At 42.9% G+C, this 21,041-nt stretch overlaps 1 protein-coding gene across 1 annotated transcript in view; it reads right to left on the bottom strand.

Annotated features, from left to right (window-relative positions):
• SGCD (sarcoglycan delta) overlaps positions 1-21,041 on the bottom strand; it is a 416,585-nt gene that overhangs the window by 144,982 nt on the left and 250,562 nt on the right. The window contains exons 5-6 of the mRNA XM_089909613.1: positions 12,438-12,525; positions 5,732-5,851 (exon numbers count right to left, since the gene is read on the bottom strand). Coding sequence (XP_089765739.1) covers positions 5,732-5,851; positions 12,438-12,525 — 208 coding nt within the window. The remainder of the gene's footprint in view (positions 1-5,731; positions 5,852-12,437; positions 12,526-21,041) is intronic.

Here is a 21,041-nt window from a genome sequence, read left to right as displayed (position 1 = left end):
TTGATGCCCATGGGAAGAAAGACAGGGCCTGGTACCTGAATGAAAGAAAGGCCCTGAAGCCTAGGGGCATGGAGGCCCCATGTGGAGAGTTAGGGAAGTAGGTGCTGGAGAGGTGGGGAGTGTGACAGGGCGATTGGTAAGTTCAGCTGCAAGTGAGGAAGTGAAAGTGATGGAGAGACATCCACGCAGAAAAGTCCAGGTTTTTGGAAATGTGGAACTACAAATGAGAAGACAGCTCAAGGCAAATACAGATTTGAGGGTCACCTGAAAAGGGCAATTATTGAAACTGTACGTAAGTATGGGATTTTCCATAGAAACGTGAAAAAAGAAAACTAAGGACTGACCCAGGGACAAGTCCATGTGTGGTGCCGGGAGTGAATCCACGTCCCTGAGTAAGTGAAAGAAGAGGTAGTGAAGGAAGTGGAGGAACAGTTACAGATGTGGGAAAACTGTGGGAAGAGCGGCGTCTCTAGAAGCCAGAAATGAGGGGAATAAGTGGACAACTGTGGTCCAGTTCTCTTTGCCGCTCAGTATGATGCAACGTGCTATGGAGTTCAGGGAAGTTGAAGCTCGCTGTGACAGAGGTCATCAGGCACAGTGGGTAAGACTGCCTGGATTCAGGTCCTGACTCTGCCAGTGTCCCTCTGTGGAACTGAGGACAAAGTTCACAGCACTCTGTACCCCAGTTTGCCCCTCTATAAATCACGGTGATGAGCCAGGTTCCTCTAAGATTGTGCTGTGGATCAAATGCATTTACTCATGGCAAGAGACCGGCATCTTGCACAGAATAAGCCCTCTGTGTGTGTTTGCTCTATTTATATTGTAGCTTTTCTGGAGCAAAGTGGAAAAAGCTGAACCTGAACTCAAATGAGAGCTACCAGCAAAGTGGTGGCAAAATGACTGAGCTGTGACTGTCTTAGGTCAGTGTTCTTTAGCCTAGTGGTCCCCAACCTTTTTGGCACCAGGAACCGGTTTCATGGAAGACAATTTTCCACGGACTGGGGAGGGGGGCGATAGTTCAGGTGGTAATGCGAGCGATGGGGCACGGCAGATGAAGCTTGGCTCACTTGCGCGCCGCTCACTTCCTGCTCTACAGCCTGGTTCCTAGTAGGCTGTGGACTGGTAGCGGTCCGCAGCCCGGCGGTTGGAAACCCCTGCTTTAGCCTACATCAGAATCACCTACAGCTTACTGGCCCTACTCCTGAGTTTCTGATCAATAGGTCTAGGGTGGAGCTTGAGAATTTGCATGTCGAACAAGTAGACCATAGCTGATGCTCCTAATTTAAGGACCATGCTCTGAGAACCAGTCTTTGAGTGGAAGGAAAGACCCTACAATTTTGGGAATTCAACCCAGGCCTTCAATCCCTATCTTCAAAAGGTGTTTTCTCTTCTGACCCTAGCTGTGTTCAGGATATCTACCAGTCCAAACTGAACTGATATCTGAACACTCCTACAAGTCCCAAGCCAATTTCTGAGTACCTTCCTCTGTGAACATACAAGGGCTAGGTACAATTTTAGAACTTGATGGGTTCCCTGAAGTCCAAGTGGAACAGCAAAGACCATCACCGACACAACAGTCAGCACGTAGAGTGCTGACCTTGTACCAGTCACCGTGCTGATAATCAGTACGTGTACTGTACCATCTACTTCTCCGAACTCCTGAGAGAGTCAGGCATTATTACACCACGTCACAGAGTAGAAGGAAGCCTGGAAAGGTAAATGACATATCCCAAGGCACTGGCTGACAAATGACAGAAACCGGGATTAAACCTGTTCTCTCGACCACTCAACTACACAGCTCTTGCCTGCTCTTTTTACCCCAGGAAACTGTGCATTATGAAACGTCAGCAACTGCTGTCTGCCTACATGATTCCTCCATATCTTTTCCAGGATAAAAGTTTCCAGATAGTCAGACTGTTCTTTATGAGGTATGGCTACTAGTCCTTTAGCCAGACTACTCAAGGTCCTTGGAGTGTGCCCAAGGTAGTCATTATCCTGAAAACTGAATAGGTGGGTGTGGTTATCCAGAGAGGAGTATAAACAATCGTTCTGAGCCCATGGGTTAAGCAACTGTTTCCAAGAGACATTATCTCCTTAGGGTTATTATTATCTTCTACTGCTTGTTCTTACTCAGCTATCAGCTAAAATTACTGATTTATTTACAGATGTTTCTTACTGTATTCATTCATTCTTACTTCCATTCTTTATTGTATTCCTCTCTCTTTGTTTTATACGTGTAGAAACTAAAGCTTAAAGAGAAAAATAGACTTGGATAGGGTCACTCAGATCGTAAATGCTTGAGCAAAGATTCAAACCCAGCTATGTTAGATTCCACCACGAAATATGCAACCAGATTCCAACCTCCCAAGAGTTTGAGCAGTCTGATGACTCAAAAAGACAAACTTCTCATTAAGCTGAAAATGAAATTGCCTAAACTTCTCCTTCCACACCATATGGCTGAATCCCAGATGACAGGAAGCTCATTTCTGCAACACACTAGGCTCATTCCACTGAGTAGGTTGATGTGAGATTTGTGGGGTGGTCATTTCCTCTTCTTTTCAGCATTGGTAGCAGCACTGGTATTTATTACGATGCTTCCTTTCTACATTTTTAACACAAAAAAGCAAATGCTTCTGATGATGGATAGAGACAGATTTTATCCTAAATCATTCTGTAAGTGAAACATCACAAGCACAAGAAACAACAGCAGCAAAATTATCCACCTGCCTTCAAGCGACCAAATGCTACAATCGTCTTCCAATCCTTAGTTTATGTCACGATAGGGGAGGGGGGGAAGTTCTTACATGATACCATCATAGAGTTTTGTACACTAGGATGAAACCACAGTGTTTGGACATCTAACATATCTGTATCTTTGCAAAGTCAGATTTTAAAGCAGTGAGGTGACTCACGAAGCCCCAAAGACTAATGGGAAGTGCCAAACACCATTTGTACAAAATGATCTCGGCATGAGATACCATCACTTTTTCCCCTGGGCAGTTATTTTGGAACTGGTAGAGCAAAAGACTCTTGACTAAGAGGATAGCTTAACGTTTCTGCATTTTTTCCCCCCAAAGCTTAGAACTAACATAGAAAGTGCCATTTCTACGAATAATAGAGAAAAACATTAACTGTGAGAGTTGGCAAAGGTCTTAGAGCTACATTTATGTGTAGCCATGTGCACTGAGGGTGGAGTCCATAGGCAAGGATTTGAACATCAGTCTCACCACTTACTGGTACTTGATCTTGGCAAGTTTCTTCACCTCTTCAAGCCTTAGTGTACTCATGTAAAAATGGGACCAATTTGAGGAGGCAGCAAAGTATAGTGCTTTAATGTGAAGCAGTCTGTATTCAAATACCTGGCTGGGAATCCTGGCTCTCACCCTTTACTATGGCTCACCTCTCCCTATAGCTCAGTTCCATCATCTGTAAAATGGGGATGATAAAAACGGTGCCTGCCTCACAAGGTGTTGGTGAGGTCTAAATGCAATAATGCATATAAAGCATGCTACTTGGATCATGCAAGTGGTCAGTAGACTTTACCTTTTTTTCTTTTAAAGACTATCTACTTAAGGGGTTTTAAAAATAAGTTCTAAGAGGTCTCCCAAGGACAGAGTGGGGGGGAAGAAAGAAGCTATACAGCTTAAACTTTATGCCTTAAAAGCCCCATCCACAACCCAGAGCAGTGCTGTTCTTTTTTTTTTTTTTTTTTTTTTTTCGGTACGCAGGCTTCTCACTGGTGTGGCCTCCCCCGTTGCGGAGCACAGGCTCCGGACGCGCAGGCTCAGTGGCCATGGCTCACGGGCCCAGCCGTTCCGCGGCGTGTGGGATCTTCCCGGACCGGGGCACGAACCCGTGTCCCCTGCATCGGCAGGCGGACTTTCAACTGCTGCGCCACCAGGGAAGCCCAGTGCTGTTCTTTTATACATTTTATTGATTGGGGTTTGGTATGAAATTTTATTTTTAAAAGTTTCTGTTGCTAAGTTTTAAAAAATTGTTTGAAACTTCTGCTCTAGACAACTCTCATTTTACAGATAGGAAAAAGCAAGGCCCTGAAAGACAAAGGAATTGTTCCATCCCAGTGAGCACCTGACCAGCGATTAGACCGCCCCTGGCTCGCTGCCTCTGCACCCGGCCCTCCCATGCCCTTGAGCTCTGTCAGGATGGCCACTGCCATCTTCTGACTCTGCTGAGCCTGATGCTGGTCAGAACGATGCTGAAGTTTTGACACTGACAGAGGAAAGCATAATGGGGCCAGTAAGAGTGATAGGGGAGTCAGGGGTAAATACAGGTGGGAGAGTAGAGGGTGAGTGTGTGTGGGGGGTATGTGCGTGTGCGTGCATGTTCACGTGTGTTATTATGTTAGGCACTCAAGATGCACTAAGTATGAGAGGCTGGTGGAATATCTAGATGAAAAGGAAGACCTAGAACTCAGGGAAGATGCTAGGCCTGGAGATGGAAACTTAGGAGTCATCTAGAAAGAAAGTTAGATATGAATGTGTATTATATCAGATAGAGAGACAGACAGACAGGCCAGACAAGCTGATGGACTGAGGGTGGAGGTGATGAACAGAGGCAAGACAGCACTAATAGAGAAGAAAGAAGATGCAGGGTACAACTAATAATGTAGACAGCAAATAATAAGTTCAAGTACAAATAACATAATAATTTAAGTTAATAACATCTAGCACTTAGTGAACACTTCCTATTTTTTAGCCAACTTACTAACCACTTTCCACAGATTATTTCATTCAATCCTTCCAGTCTCAGAAGGTAGATACTTCTATTACCCCCATTTTACAGATGAGCAAAACATAGGTGTAGAGAGGTTAGCTAACTTGCTTTAGGTCACACAGCTATTAAAGGACAGAGATAGCATTAAAAATATAGTGGGTTAATTCCAGAGTCTGAGCTTTTAACTGGTACTCATAGAGAGCAAGAGAAGGAAAAGCAGGATTAGAATTAATAGCAGCATGAGTATTAACAGCAGCAGCACTGAATGAGTACTGTTTTGTGCTCGGCACTGTGATAAGTGTGTATAACATGATCTAACACAATCTGATTGAGCCCTAGGGAGAACTAGAGGAGGTAGATGTTCTTAGCCCAATCGAGCAGAAAAGGAAACTGGTTCAGTGATGTTGGTAATTTGTCTAAAATCACACAGCTAGTAGGTGACAGAGCCGGATGAAAAGCTAGGTTAGCTCCAGTACCAGAACTCTTAAACCACCCTGCTAGACCATTTCGGTGTACAGCCAAATTCAATGATCCCAACAGTGGAACCAACAGAGAAATTCCTGTTTTTACAAATAAATTCTTGGGTCCTTATAACAGAACTTCTAATTCAGTTAAGTCATGCTTGGATCTGTGAACCTGAACTTTTCAGAAGTTCCCTACATGATTCTTAACTTACAACCAGGTTTAGTAATCACTATAACAACGTATACAAGTCTTGACTGCTTACTGCAGGACTGCCAACCTGTGAGGATTAGTACATTTCTTGGTATGAGCACACATCCCCACCCGAAGCTTGATGATGGCAGACGTGCCACAAAGACTCATGATTTGAGAAACTTTTAAGGTTGTGCCTGGGAGGTTCATCGTCCTTGCTTTGAGAGAGTAAAGTTACCTTTACAGGTAATTAGCCAAAATCACTCTTCTAGACACCATTTAACTTTTCCTCTAAAATGTACACAGTAGCATTAAACCAGTTCAATGACTGAAGTTTACTTACCTAAAACTCTTAATCTCTCAGCTCCTACTACCACTTCATTGCTATCTGCAGAGAAGAGCAATTTTCCAGAAACTGTCTTTACCTCGAACTTTTTGCCATAAGCTTCTACAGCTTTTGGCCCTAGAAGGGGGAGAGAGGGAATACGTTAGTTCCGTTGCATTCAATTATAAAGAGCTTTTCGCAGAACAGATACATCTGACAAGACTGTATTGGACTTTAATGTAAATGGATTGGTTTTCAGAAGCTAGCTGTGACAGTCAGCCTCATGACTCTAGCCATATCTTGTCAATTACTTTTAATCATACGCTCTCCAGCTATGATTTTAAAAACCATTACGTCCTTCCTCCAAACTAATGCTTGAGTGAGATTTCCCTCAGCTAACCAGCAAATTACTTTCAAATACTTGTAGATTTTGGCTTGCATTTATGAAAGCACAAAATACTCACCACCTCTTTTTTTTTTTTCTTTTTTTTTTGCGGTACGCAGGCCTCTCACTGTTGCGGCCTCTCCCGTTGCGGAGCACAGGCTCTGGACGCGCAGGCTCAGCGGCCATGGCTCACGGGCCCAGCCGCTCCGTGGCATGCGGGATCTTCCCAGACCGGGGCACTGACCCTCGTCCCCTGCATCAGCAGGCGGACTCTCAACCACTGCGCCACCAGGGAAGCCCTACTCACCACCTCTTGAAGGACCGGCATATCTTTGGCCAGCCCTAACTGTTGGAAAGGGCACCTTTATATTCAGCTGAAATCTGCCTCACTCTTTCTACCCTTGACTCGCTGGCTGCATTTGACACCAGACAAGTATATAAGTCATTTCTTGACAGAAGAGGCTATAATATCTTGTAATTAATTGCCTTGAAAGTTACTGAATCTTTCATGATAGAATTTCATTCAATAAAAAATAAATTTTAGAGGTTTTATCATATCACAACAGATACTCTTCTTGAAGCTGAGGCTATAGTAGCGGCAAAAGGAAGACAAAGTCCCTGATCCCTTAGCACTTACCTGCTGATAGAGACAGACAGACAGACATTTAAACATGTGTTAATAAATCAACTAGAAAACTGCAGAGAGTTTTAGGTATTATGGAAAAAGTAGAACAGGGTAGTGTGTCAGAATTCTTAAAACAACAACAACATAGAGCTACCTAAATACCTGAAGTTCAGGAGGCTCCAAAAAGCTAGACCACAGAAATGCATCAGAATAACCTGGGGGTGTCATCATTCTCAATGATAATAGCTGAGATCAAAAAGGAATTTATCTTTTGGACTGGAAATTTACATAGAAAAATATTTGAGGGTAGAGTCCAGGAAGCTTATATTTTTTCCAGAACTGCCCAGGAGATTCTGATATAACTGTCCCTCAGTATCTGTGGGGGATTAGGTCCAGGATACCCCTCGAATATCGAAATCCATGGATGTTCAAGTCCCTTATATAAAACGGTGTGATACTCGCATACAACTTATGCACATTCTCCTGTATACTTTATTTATTTTTATAAATTTAATTAATTAATTTATTTATTTTTGGCTGCGTTGGGTCCTTGTTGATACGCACGGGCTTTCTCTAGTTGTGGTGAGCGGGGGCTACTCTTCGTTGCGGTGTGCAGGCTTCTCATTGTGGTGGCTTCTCTTGTTGCGGAGCATGGGCTCTAGGCGCTTGGGCTTCAGTAGTTGTGACACTCAGGCTCAGTAGTTGTGGCTCGCGGGCTCTAGAGTGCAGGCTCAGTAGTTGTGGCACATGGGCTTAGCTGCTCTGCAGCATGTGGGATCTTCCTGGACCAGGGCTCGAACCCGTGTCCCCTGCATTGGCAGGTGGATTCTCAACCACTGCGCCACCAGGGAAGCCCCTCCTGTATACTTTAAATTATCTAATTACTTATGATACCTAATACAACGTATGCTGTGTAAATAGTTTCAAGTACAATATAAATACTATGTAAACAGTTGCCAGCATGGGACAAATTCAAGTTTTGCTTTTTGGATCTTTCTGGAACTTTTTTCCCCCAAATGTTTCTACCTGTAGTTTGCTGAATACAGGAATGTGGAACTCGTGGATATGGAGGGCCGACTGTATAGCATTTTTGTTTCCTTCTAGTTATTTTTCAAGACAGTGTCACTTATTAGTAAAAAGTAGTAGTGAAAGGGCCCTCAGTGCCTTCCAGGCAAAGATCACTAGGAACACACTTGGAGTTGAACAAGTTGGGTTTTTAACTCGTTGCCGTGAGAGAGAACACACACCCGTGGGGAACCATAGGGCTTCTCAACAAGAAGAAAGAATTTATTACAGGATCTGGCCTTATAATAGGTTATTTGGAGGCAGGGTTTAAGGAGGCAAGGTTTCATTGTGGATTACATGCTGTCAGGTACTGGGAGTAATTTTACGATTAGCATCTTAGTAAATCTTATCTAGAGTAGGGAAGACCAGAACAACGCCAAACTGTAATGGATAAACAAACAGTAGTCATTCATATTATAGGGGGATAGGGGGAAGTCTGGTGATTCCTGGGGTTTGGATAAAAGTTTCTATTTTTCATCTACGTTCAGACATGATCAGGGTTGTGTTTGCTTTTTGTTTTTTCTCCATCCTTCATGGCCACGAGTGGCCTTGTCTGGTGTTGATGTTCTGTGAAATTATTTATGTCCACACAGAACACCAACGCTTGGCTGATAGAGCCCGGCCAGCCCCTGGATGTCTGGGGCCGCTTTCCTCTTTGGCAAGGCTATCCCGCTAAGAATCAGAAGACAAAAATTACGTCCCAACTCTCTCATTTTCTGGTAATGTGACTTTGGGCAAATCATTTGATCTTTCTGAACCTCATTTCCTGCATCTGCAAAACTGTGCTACTACCATCGATTCTATCTATCGCATAGAAAGGTTAAAAGGACTGAATTATACTGTGTTTATAAAGAGAAATTTGTAGGCAGAAAAGAGTTGTGAAATGTAGGGGACTGATCTTGTGATTATCATCGCCACTGGGATCATAACCATCGCCATTTTTCTAATGTAATGGTCACAACACATTGAAATGAACAAATGGTGACCATCTCTGAGTGAACTTCCCTTATTCGCATCATCATGTCACAATTCAGCAAAACTGATCTCTTGCCAGTACATCCACACTGGCCCTCTGACAAAAAGAAGCACACTGGAAAGGCTCTTTAATGAGTGGGGGATGGAAACAGCAGACAGAGCACGCATTTCCAAATGGTATGGGACCTGGACATTGTCTTCTTTGACTGCCTTCACGCTGTACGTGAGAACAGGTGAAAGCAAAGCCAAGGGCTCCCTCAAGGTCACCAAGCGAGCTAATGGCAGATCTGCATCCGGAACTGTGACCTAGGAATTATTCCATAGCAGAAAAGGGATGTTTATTTGTCTAGAAAGGAAAAGGATGCTGGGGCAATTAGGAGAGGAACTTTTGGAGGATGAGAGGAATTAGGAAGCTGGAGACAAGGAAGAGAGAAATCCTGAAAGAAGAGACAGGTACAGTGAGGGCTTGGGATTAGGTTGCTTAGGGAGGGCTAAGATGTAGCTGTCTTCTTGGTCACAAGAAACCTTCAGTAAAATCTGTATTACTTGGCAATGCTTTGCGGTTGTTACCTTTTCTTTTTAGGGGGGAGACCGGAGATCAGGAGGTCTAGTGCTAATGAATGAATGGACGAATGAGTGAATGAATGAATGATCTCAGGATGGCCATGGGGTGAGCACAATTTGCCCACTCTGGATCTAGTCAGATATGGCGGTAGGACTTGTGGACACAAATGCTTGGACTTTGCTTTCCTGGACTTGGGCAATACCATGAGACACACCACTGAGGCGTCAAGAACACTGGTCTGTGTGTAAACTAAGCTTACTCTGAACTTACGAATGGTGTGTGAGATACCGGAGCGTGTACTGAAGAGACTGCAGCCATCAGAGAACACAAGACACCATTAAGTTATCTTGCTTTTCAAGGCTTCTGAGAATACAACATGGACTTTACCAGGGACGGAACCATTTGGGTATATAAAGCTCAGTAGTTGGTAGTTTTAGCCAAAACCCCACAGAGCAACTGCTGGCTCCATGGTGCAGATGGCTTGTCCTTTTGTTGATTTCACCTGGGGCTGCCAAAGCTCCTTGGACATGATGAAATCTTTAAAAATAAAACAAAAAAACGATTCTACAAAGAAATGTAAATGGAGCTGGAGACCTGCGTTTGCTCAGGAGGTCTCTTGGTGAGCTCACTTCCTCTCCAGGATGGAAAAGATCGTTATTTGTAACCTGAAACTAATCTTTAATTAATCCCTTTCTGTGCACAGCAGTGTACGTGTGAAGCACCTCCTTATTCAATCTCCATCAGGATGCACTGGCCATCTCCCAGTCCTGCCAATGCCATGAATCTGGGAGCTAGAAGGACCTGGGGGCCGTGCAGTCTAATATCTTTCCTCAACTCCCTTGATCCTGGGGCCCTTCCCCGCTCTGGCTAGATGTCATATAAGACTTGTACGACTTTCCTCCTTGCAGGTCAGAGGGTTCCCTGTTTGGACCTACTACTGAGATGATACTAAATCAGCAGCAGCATGAGTCAGGTATGCCTGTGTCGCCTGGCCTGGGAACTTAACCATCATTTAAAACATCGTTTCCTGTGAAAAGATTACCTGAATCGCTAACACTGGAATTTCTTCTGGGCTTTTGAGACATGATCATTAGGTAATAAGCAGGAGAACTCTTGAATCCTCAGGACTGCCATAGTAAACCCGGCCGCTTAGGCAAAATGATTTGCTGTCAGGTAAGTCCACCACTAAGTGTAACGGGCCTTAGGATACTTTCTCCTGGAACTGCTCTGTGCTTTCCACCATGTGCATCAATGTAAAAGGAGAACCCTGAAGGGAAACTTTAGGGGTGATCGTGCATGGGTGTATGTACTGGGAATTCTATTTCAACGTATGTACTATCCTCTCTAGAAGGCATCTTGAAAGGCTGCTGCCGGCTGGTGTTAGGACGGCTTTCTGCCCATCTCGTTTAATATTAGCTACCTTGTGCCTTACTTTAAGAGGTAGGGATGGGGTCTCAGCTCCAGGGGCCTGCCCTGGTCAGGGGAGACAGAAAGAAGATGGGGAAGCAGAGAGGCAGTAGAGAGGAGAGAACAACAGAAGAAGAAAAGGAGACAGAGAAAGAGGAAAGAGGCGAGAGAGAAGGGGGAGGCAGAGGGAGACAAAGGGAGATGCACAGAGGGGGAGGGAAGAGGGGGTGAAGGAGGAGAAAAGGGGGAGTCGGAAGAGAGAAGCAAAAGGAGGAGGTGGGGGGAGAAGGAGGGGGACAGAAAGACTTTTCCTGAGTAACACTCATTCGTCCGGTTCCAGCTTTATCAAAACAAAATCTCTGAAGTCAGCCAAATCTCCCACTGCAAATAAATGGCAAATGATCAAATGATCAGGCTAAATAAGTCCCTTTTGAACGCGGGAATCTGGGAGCTGGAGGTCGGATTTATTTCCCTCCTGGAGGCAATTTTCACGCACACTGCTTAAATCATTGCTTACTGAAGCTGTTTATTTAATTATTTAGCATCGTGACTGCGGGCCACATGTTAGAGCAGCGAGGCCGCTGAGCCGGGCGCGCGCTGGAAGAGCAATTTTATGGATTACGGGCTCTGCCACAGCTGTTCCTCCAGTGCGAGCCAGTCCAGGTCACCCACCAGCTGTGGCTCTCCAGACATACACATCTGGTGGCGGGAGAGTGAGGCTCTTTCCCCAGCAGGACTCTGGGCACAAAGGCACCTGCCTCCCCGCGGCATTGGGATTAGTGGGGCTCCAGATGTTTCAGTGGCAGTAATGTTTCAGGACATTTGGGCAACTGGCTTCTCGAAATGTCCATCTGTATACATTTCTTTCAGCCCTGAAGCCAAACAAATGGCATCTTCTGTCTGCAAGTGTAACAATGCCGTTCAGACATAGCCCCCCTTTCCCCTTCTGCCGTGGAGGTGCATAACAGCTCCTATTTACCACTGCTCATAACCTACAGAGGGGGCACCGGTCATACCACCCAGCGTGTTACCGCAACCATGAGGCCCATGTTCATCATTAGAGTCATTATGGTGAATAACCAACTCTTGTTTAAATTTCAGGACTGTGCAGCTTAAACCCCACTGGGTGTTTTCCACGGCTGTTAGGAGCAGATCTGCGCTATGAAAAGGAACTACACAAACATATTCAGTCAGGGTACATCTGCATCTCGCAATTGAGCTAGGTTCAAAGTCAGCACGTACGGCAAATGTGGCATGGATTCAAACTATCACTACAAATCCCTTTTACAATCCATAAAGTATCATGTGCATGGTTCTGTGTACACTGTGCTCTCTTCCAGTTAATACAACACAGCCAGCTTTTCCTCTGGCACTGGAGCAGAGAGCTTTCCTGTGGTTGAGCACCAGCTGAAGCAGCTGGTGTTTAGGGGCCATGCTACGTGAAAAATAGTTTATTCTTCTTCCCCACCCCCTAAACGAGTATCATCAGATTTGCCTAAGTTGAACGTGTGTATAGGATGAGACTCTGCCCTTGAGTAGCATCAGGGAACACATGCTTTGTTCTCTTTTCCGACACTGTAAAATGTGCGAGCAGACTTTCCCTTCTTTAGATACATCACATGGTGTTTCATTCAACCTTCCATTGTATGTTTTTTGAGCGCTTACCGTGGACCAGACACTGCTAAGTTCTTTCTTTTCTTACCTGTTATCAGCTGAGTTAGGACTTTAGTCTGTTCGTTGAGGATGTTCACCGTAACATTTCTGGCAGATTTGAAGTACAGGGCATTACCCTGTAATAAGAAAATTAGAGAAACATATGAAAATGGCAGCAGATGTTTTTTCATTATAGGTTATTACAGGATATTGAGTATAGTTCTCTGTGCTATACAGTAGGTCTTACTGTTTATATATTTTATATATGGTAGCAGCAGATTTCTAAACAAAACTGTAATCCCCACTCTCCATGGGGCTGAGCTGATCTTAGCCAAGTTCTAATTGATGTATCTTTCTTTGAAAAGTCTAAATGTTTAATGATCCCCACATACATGATAATTAATTGGCATTCAATCAGAATGGATTTTCCCCAAAGAGACACACAGATAGACAGACACACTACAAAGAGATTTCATACACACACACACACACACACACACACACACACGTTTGTTGAATCAAAGACAACAAGGACACAGAGCCCTTTAGATCTTACTGTAGATGTTAGTTAGCTCTGGTACACGGAATGATCAGGAGTGAATGATAATCTCCTACTCTCACCCTTTCTAGTTCACAATTTCTCCAAAGAACTATGAAGAGTTCTTAGTGGAGAGGAAAATGCTTGTGGAAAACACTCCAGGTTTCCCCCTCCAGCAGGTCCACTGGCTGTGACGATCCAGGTGCTCCTCAGAAAGATGGAAATCTTTTTGTAGAATGTTTGCCACGCATGGATACAAAACCCAGGAGGATCCAGCATCTCCAAGGTGGCCTCTGCCTCCCCTTTCTTCCTTTTCTTTCTCCAGATTTCTTTTCCTCCAGGCATCCTGTGCCTTCAAACCCATCTCCCTTTAATCAAAAAGGGCATCTGATTCCCCCTTCCACATGGTGGCAGACATTTCTGAGAATGACTCAGAACAGAGGCTGGCACACTTTTTCTATAAAGGGCCTGATAATAAATATTTTAGGTTTTGTGGGACATATCATCTGTGTGTTAACTATTCAAATCTTCTGCTTTAGTGCAAATGAGCCATAGACAATACATAGACAAACAGGTAGGGCTGTATTCCAGTAAAACGTTCTTCGTGGATAATGACATTTTGATTTCATATCATTTTAAACTTAATATAATCTTATTTTGTCATAAAATATTACTCTTCCTCCCCCTGTCTTTCCCCCACCAAACATTTAGAAATGTAGAAACTATCTCAGTTCACTGGCCAGATGAGAACAGGCAGAGGGCTGGATGTAGCCCATAGGCCATATTTTGCCAGCCCCCAGCTTAGACATTCTTCCTTTCTTGGAGTAAACTAAAGCCATAAACAAAAGGACGAATCTCTGACAAAACATGTCAGTAACCAGATGGTTATTAGGAAGAAGAATGTAGGTAGTCATCCTTGTCTTTCCAAACCCTCGTTACCACATGGCATGTACCTGCCTGAAAATTCAGTTAAACCACTATGAATTGAGTCCCAAATACAGAAAAACCACTGTGCCACGAGTTGTCAGGAAAATGAAGATAGGAAAGACCCTCTTCACCTTCAAAGTCTTACATTCCAGTGGGGACAATGACGCAGCACACACACCTACAATACCAGGCAGAGGACCGTAAGGTAAGCATAAGAGAGCAGTAGTGTGAGGGAACTTTCCTGAAGGGTGAGACTGTTCCTGGCTTAAGGCTGTGGAGTGAGACACAAAGGGGATGATCATGCTGAGCTGAACCTGGAACAGAATGTAGATAGGCTTTTCCGAAGATGGAATGAGAAAACGAGGACGGTTGTGGGCTGACTGTCTTATGTCTTTTTCCTTCGAAAACAGGGGATTCATGGGCCCAGCCCAGGGCCTGCAGACGGTGGAGTGGCAGAGCTGTGCTGACAGGCAGCTCGGGCCAAGGTCTGAGGTAGTTTTCACAAGCGGAGAAGACGGATGGGGCGGCCGCCACCAAGGCGTTTTCCACACACTGATGGTCTAGAGCCACGGTCCCTCTCACCCGAGGTTAACTGATGAAATGGATAAATGGATAACTGACCCGCTCAAGCCCTGAGAAACCAGTTAACCTTGGGTGAGAGCTCTTGTCCTATTGTTGAGAAGAGAGGGAACTTCTGCCACATCTGGGCAACCACTGATTCACTGTGCCCCTCCCCCACCCCCCCGTAGCTTGAAATTAAAATTTTGCCTGATGAATAAAGGTTTTTTAGTTCTGTTTTGTTTTTTGCTTATTACTTGGATCAGGGAAGAAGAAATACATTGAATCTAATATTGACACAGTTTTTTTTTTCCCCCATCCGTTAGGAAACAGATATTAACCTAAAATAGTTTCTTTGCCATTGCTTCTGGCAGCGCTTAACTGTGCTACTTCAAACTTAATGAACAATTCAAGCAATGTGAGAATTCAGAACCTGGAACCTGCCTAGGAGGATATAGGTTTCTAGAAGTTAAAGCACTAACTCTTCATATATTGAGCAACCCGGCACTGCAGAGAGAGGGGTGACCCGGCATCAGACAATTGGATAAACTCCATGGCCACTGACCAGTGTGCGACCTTGAGCAAATCACTTAATCATTCTGTGGTTCATTTTCTGCAACGTCGATATCAGCAGCAGCTCAGGGCTGACATAACTGAGCCCTCTCTATGAGCCACGCACACAGTAGGAGCCCTGGAGTCAAGCTACCTAGTTTCCAAGCTCCACTCTACCACCTCCCAGTTGGGTGGCTTTGGGCAAGTAACTTAAGCATCGTAAGCCTCAGTTTCTTGATATGTGATGTTGCACATATTATTATTAAATTATTAAAAGACACATCTTATTAAAATTATTAAGTTCTCTATGTAATGAACTGTGTTCCAGGCACACCGTTAAGTCCTCTGTAGTTGGTAGGGTTAGGGGAGGGGGCAGACAGGGCAGGTTAGTGACAGAGGCAGGAGGAGGGGGAGGGGGAAAGAGAGGAAGAGGAGGGGGGAGGGGGAAAGGAGGGAGGAGGAAAAGGTTGACCTTTCTTTGTATTACCTAATCCTTATAACCTATCTGTGAACTAAGTCAGGGGTATCCTCTACATCCAATATTCTGTTTCCAGATTTCAAAGGATCTCCCTTTAGTGGCCGGTTCACTATTATCTTTCAAATCCCAGTATCCTCAAACGTATCTGCCTGCCCTTAATATTCACAAAATTCTATTGAGGGAAAAAAAAAAATCTCTACAGCTTTGATCAAGGTTTGTAGCAAGAGATAAAATAAAGCCAGCCATTCCCTTTTATTGCTAGATCAAAAGATTAACATATAGCATTAATTGTTCTATGATGCTTACTTAACACGCTGGGAAACAGTCTTTGCTACATGCGGGTTTAAACCAAGAGCCTCATTCTAGCCTGGGACATCTTGCTATAATCCTCCCATACACAGTACCTGAAAACAGAAAGATCACCAGGAAAAAAGCACAAACCACCAGTTAGCAAGCTCTGACTCAGCTGGGTCAGGGCCATTTTATCTGGCTCTCTGGCTCGCTTTACTGAGGTTAAACCAGGAAGCAGCAGCCAAGCGAAGCATCGTCTGAGGTCTCTGTGGTATCAGAACCAGTAGGGGAAACACTTTATGAGGAGAGGCTAAATTCTGCTCTCTCAGCTGCTTCTCTTTCCTGTGTCCCTCCCACTCGCCACTGCAGCCTCTGGGCCTGGGGAGGTTAATTTCTGCCACAGGACAGCCTGCTCTGGGGCCAGTGACTCTCCCTGAATGACTTCAAGGCCACCATCCAAGGACGAGGGGCTTATGGGGAGCCCGAGGGAGGCTCAGCCCCGCCTGGCGGAAATGAAGGAGTCTGGCAATCCCGAGGGTGTTTGATGATTATCAGAGCTCTGGGCCGGAGCAGGTCAGTCTGTGGCCAATCAGCCCAGATCCTCCCGGACACGGGGTGAGGCTGCTTGGGACATGAGGAAGGGGGACACACACCATTTCTCCCACTTTGGGAGATCAGGACACTCCACATCACGACTCTCCCCAAACAACTAAAGCATGCAGCATTTGGATGGAGATGAACCCCCATCGTATCTGTTTCTCTAGAGCAGAACGTGCAGAACAGAATCACACATTTTCTCGATGACGCAAGACCGCTGCAATGAACATTATTTATCCCGCAATGCTTTCCAGGGACTATACTGTATGCATGTGGCTGTTTGAACACTAAATGGCTCCATCATGCTGACATTTTAAAATCAGTGTATCTGATTTTTTGAAATGTATTATTTGTTCTCATATGAAGGCAGTCCACATAAACATCAAATACTACAAAGCTTATATTGAAGAGCAGTGGTTCATACCTCTCACCACCTTGAAAGCAATAGCTTTCAACTTGCCAGGATTCTCCTTCAGGTACTTCCCTCCCCATGGCCCAAAATATACTTTGTGCTATCGCTCATCTATCAACTTTAGACGTTATCCACTGAATTTCTCCAATGGTATGGACTCTTCCATGCAATTTTGGTCAAATCAATATTCAGAATCTACATTATTATGATTATGCATAATATTGTCCACAGCTGAGCGAAGTCATGTTCTTTGATTACATTTCCCTTTTCTTTCTTGTACACTTTTTTTTTTCTTTTCGTAGAGTCAATAAATGCTTCATTTAAAAAAAATGCTTTATTTTCTACTTTTGTTTTTTTCCTCCTGATGTTGAATCCTTTTTCTTTAGGTTCTATATTCTGGGAAATAACCTCAGCTTTAAGTTCCAATATTTCTGCTGATTTTTAAAGAAAATTTTACTACAGTACTTGTAATTTTCTTATTTTTTGAAACTTCATTTTATACCATCCCTTCTGTGTTTGACTGACACACTACCCTCTCTTAGACGAAATAAAAATGCTCTTTGGAAACTCTGGGTTTCTGGAAGAGTCAACCTTGCCACAGGGAATTGGGGAACTGGCTAATTCAATGGAAAACCTCCAAATGTCAGTATCTGTGGGCAGTCAGTAACTGTGGGCTAGTTTCATCAAAGAGGAATTGTCTAAGCTCCTAAACTCTCTAAACTCTTTCTGACATTTCATTGTTAGTGCAAAGAAATGCAACAGACTTCTGTATGTTAATCTTGTATGCTGCTACCATGCTAAATTCGTTTTTCAGTTCTAGTAGTTTCTGTGGGGAGTCTTTCGGGTTTTCTCTCTATACAGTATCACATCATCTGCATATACTGACAATTTTACGTTTTGTTTTTTTAACATCTTTATTGGAGTATAATCGCTTTACAATGGTGTGTTAGTTTCTGCTTTATAACAAAGTGAATCAGCTATACATATACATATATCCCCATATCTACCCCCTCTTGCGTCTCCTGCCCGCCCTCCCTATCCCACCCTGCCAGCTGGTCACAAAGCGCCGAGCTGATCTCCCTGTGCTGTGCGGCTGCTTCCCACTAGCTAGCTATTTTACATTTGGTAGTGTATATATGTGCATGCCACTTTCTCACTTCGTCCCAGCTTACTCTTCCCCCTCCCCGTGTCCTCAAGTCCATTCTCTTAAGTCTGCATCTTTATTCCTGTCCTGCCCTTAGGTTCTTCAGAACCATTTTATTTTTTTTAGATTCTATATATATGTGTTAGCATACGGCATCTGTTTTTCTCTTTCTGACACTTCACTCTGTATGACAGACTCTAGATCCATCCACCTCACTATAAATAAAATGAATACGTTTTGTTTCTTTTTCTTGCCTGACTGCTGGGTCTAGGACTAGTAATACTGTGTTGAATAGAAGCAGTGAGAGTGGGCATCCTTATCATGTGCCAGATTTTAGCACGAAGGCTTTCCGCTTTTCGCCACTGAGTATTATGTTGGCTGTGGGTTTGTCATAACTAGCTTTTATTATGTTGAGATACGTTCCCTCTATACCCACTTTGGTAAGAGTTTTTATCATGAATGAATACTGAATTTTGTCAAATGCTTTTCCTGTACCTATTGAGAAGATCAGGTGATTTTTGTCTTTTCATTTGTTGATGTCATGTGTCACACTGATTGATTTGCATAGGTTGAACTATCCTTGTGACCCTGGGATGAATCCAACTTGACTGTGCTGTATGATCTTTTTTATGTGATGTTGGATTTTGTTGCTAATACTTTGTTGAGAATTTTTCCATCTATTGGGTTGGCCAAAACGTTCGTTCAGGTTTTTCCATAACATTCTACGGAATAATCTGAATGAACGTTTCGGCCAACCCAATACATTCATCAAAGATATTTGCCTGTGATTTTCTTTTTTGTAGTGTCTTTGCCTCGTTTTGATATCAGGGTGATGGCTTCATAGAATGACTTTGGGAGTACTTCCTCTTCTTCAATCTTTTGGAAGAGTTTGAGAAGGAACGGTGTAAGTTCTTCCCCAGTGAAGCCATCTGGTTCTGGACTTTTGTTTTCAGGGAGTTTTTTTGTTTTTAATGACAAATTCTATTTCACTTCTAGTGATCAGTCTATTTCTTCTTTGTTTAGTTTCGGTGGACTGTATGTTTCTAGAAACTTGCCCGTTTCTTCTAGGTTGTCAAATTTATTGGCATAAAATTGATCACAGTATTCTCTTACAGGTTTTTGTTGTTGTATTTCTGTGTTATTAGTTGTTATTTCTCCTCTTTCATTTCCTATTTTGTTTATTTGGGTTCTCTCTGTTTTCTTCTTGGTGAGGCTGGCCAGAGGTTTGTTGATTTTGTTTACCCTTTCAAAAAATCAGCTCTTGGTTTTATTGATTTTTTTCTATTTTTTTAAATCTCTATTTTATTTATTTTCTCTTTGATCTTTATCATTTCCTTCCTTCTACTGACTTTAGGCTTTGTTTGCTCTTCTTTTTTTAAATTCTCTTAGGTGGTTGGTTAGGTTGCTTGAGATTCTTCTTGCTTTTTGAGGAAGGCCTGTATCACTATGAACTTCCCTCGTAGTACTGCTTTTGCTGCAACCCACAGATTTTTGTTTGGTTGTGTTTTTATTGTCATTTGCCTCAAGGTATTTTTTAATTTCCTCTTTGAATTTCATCATTGACCCACTGGTTTTTCAGTAGCATGTTGTTTAGTCTCTAAATAATCTTTTTTTTTTTCTCATTTCTTTTTCTATGGTTGATTTCTAGTTTCATGCCACTGTGGTCAGAAAAGATGCTTGAAATAATTTCTCTCCTCTTAAATTTTTTGAGGCTTGTTTTTTGTCCTAGTATGTGATCTATAGTAGAGAACGTTCCATATGCATTTGAAAAGAATATGTACTGTGGGGTCCTTTTTTTGATATAACGTCCTGAAAATATTAATTAAGTCTAACTGTTTCATTGTGTCATTTAGGATCTCTGTTGCCTTACTGATTTTCCGTCTAGAACATCTCTCCATAGATGTGAGTAGGCTGTTAAAGTCTCCTACTATTTTTGTGTTCCCATCAATTTCTCCCTTCATGCTTGTTAGTATTTGTTTTATGTATTTAGGTCCTCCTATAGTGGGTGCTATATGTCAATGACTGTAATACCCTATTCTCATATTGATCCTTTTATCATTATATAGTGTCCTTCTTTATCTTTACGGTCTTTGTTTTAAAGTCTATTTTGTCTGATATGAGTATTGTTACCCCTGCTTTCTTGTCATCTCCATTTGCATGAAATATCTTTTTCCATCCCTTCACTTTCAATCTACGTGTGTCCTTTGCCCTAAAGTGGGTCTCTTGTAGACAGAATATTATTATCCAATCTGCCACTTTATGTCTTTTGATAGGAGCATCTAGTCCATTGACATTTAAGATAATTATTGATAGGTATGTGTTTATTGCCATTTTGAACCCAGTTTTCCAGTTGATTTTGTATTTCTTCTTTGTTCCTTTCTTTTTGTTTTTCCTTTTGTGGTTTGATGGTTTTCTTCTGTATTATACTTGAGTTCTCTTCTTTCTAGTTTTTGTGAATCTGTTGTATGTTTTCGATTTGTAGTTTTGCTTTTCAAGTATCTTAACCCATTATTATATTTACTTGCTTTAGACTGATAGTAATATAGGCTCAAGCACATTTTTTAAAATATCTACATTTTCTTACTACCCTCCCCAGCATTTTATGATTTTTATTTCCTCTTTAACAACTTCATGTTTATCCTTTTGCTGTTCATTGTTAATGAACAGCAAATCAGTTAATCAAAACAGTTAATCATCAAAACAGTTAATTATCACTTTCACACACAAAATTTTTTTTAAATCTATGTACTGACTCATTTAAGTGATTTATTTTCCAGTTGCAATTTTCTCTCTCCTACAGATTTTTGCCTCCTTTCTATTTAGAGAAGGCTTTTCAATACTTCTGGACGGTTTAACTTTGTAGATAACAATCCTCCTATCTTCTGCTAGGCTGGGAAGAGGTACTTCCTAGCTGGGTCAATTGGGGATGGGATCTGGGTATAGATGCTGAGTTTAACTGGTATTTATGCAGATCTTCCAACCAGTCCTTTATGTCAGCCTCACTCCAGAGTGCATCATGACTGTTGTTGGCCCTAGGCACTGTGCCTCAAGTGCTTTGTGGATGAGTAACCCTGTTCCCTTCATTCTGGACAGTGGCTCGCAATTCATCAGGGACATCTATTTCCAGAGCCTTTCCAGGGCTCTGTATCATGGATC

Source organism: Delphinapterus leucas, chromosome 3, assembly GCF_059928025.1.
Source record: "Delphinapterus leucas isolate spDelLeu-1000000601 "Yukka" chromosome 3, BTC_Dleu_Yukka2, whole genome shotgun sequence".
Classification (NCBI taxonomy): domain Eukaryota; kingdom Metazoa; phylum Chordata; class Mammalia; order Artiodactyla; family Monodontidae; genus Delphinapterus; species Delphinapterus leucas.
This window is presented reverse-complemented; position numbering and strand designations above follow the sequence as displayed.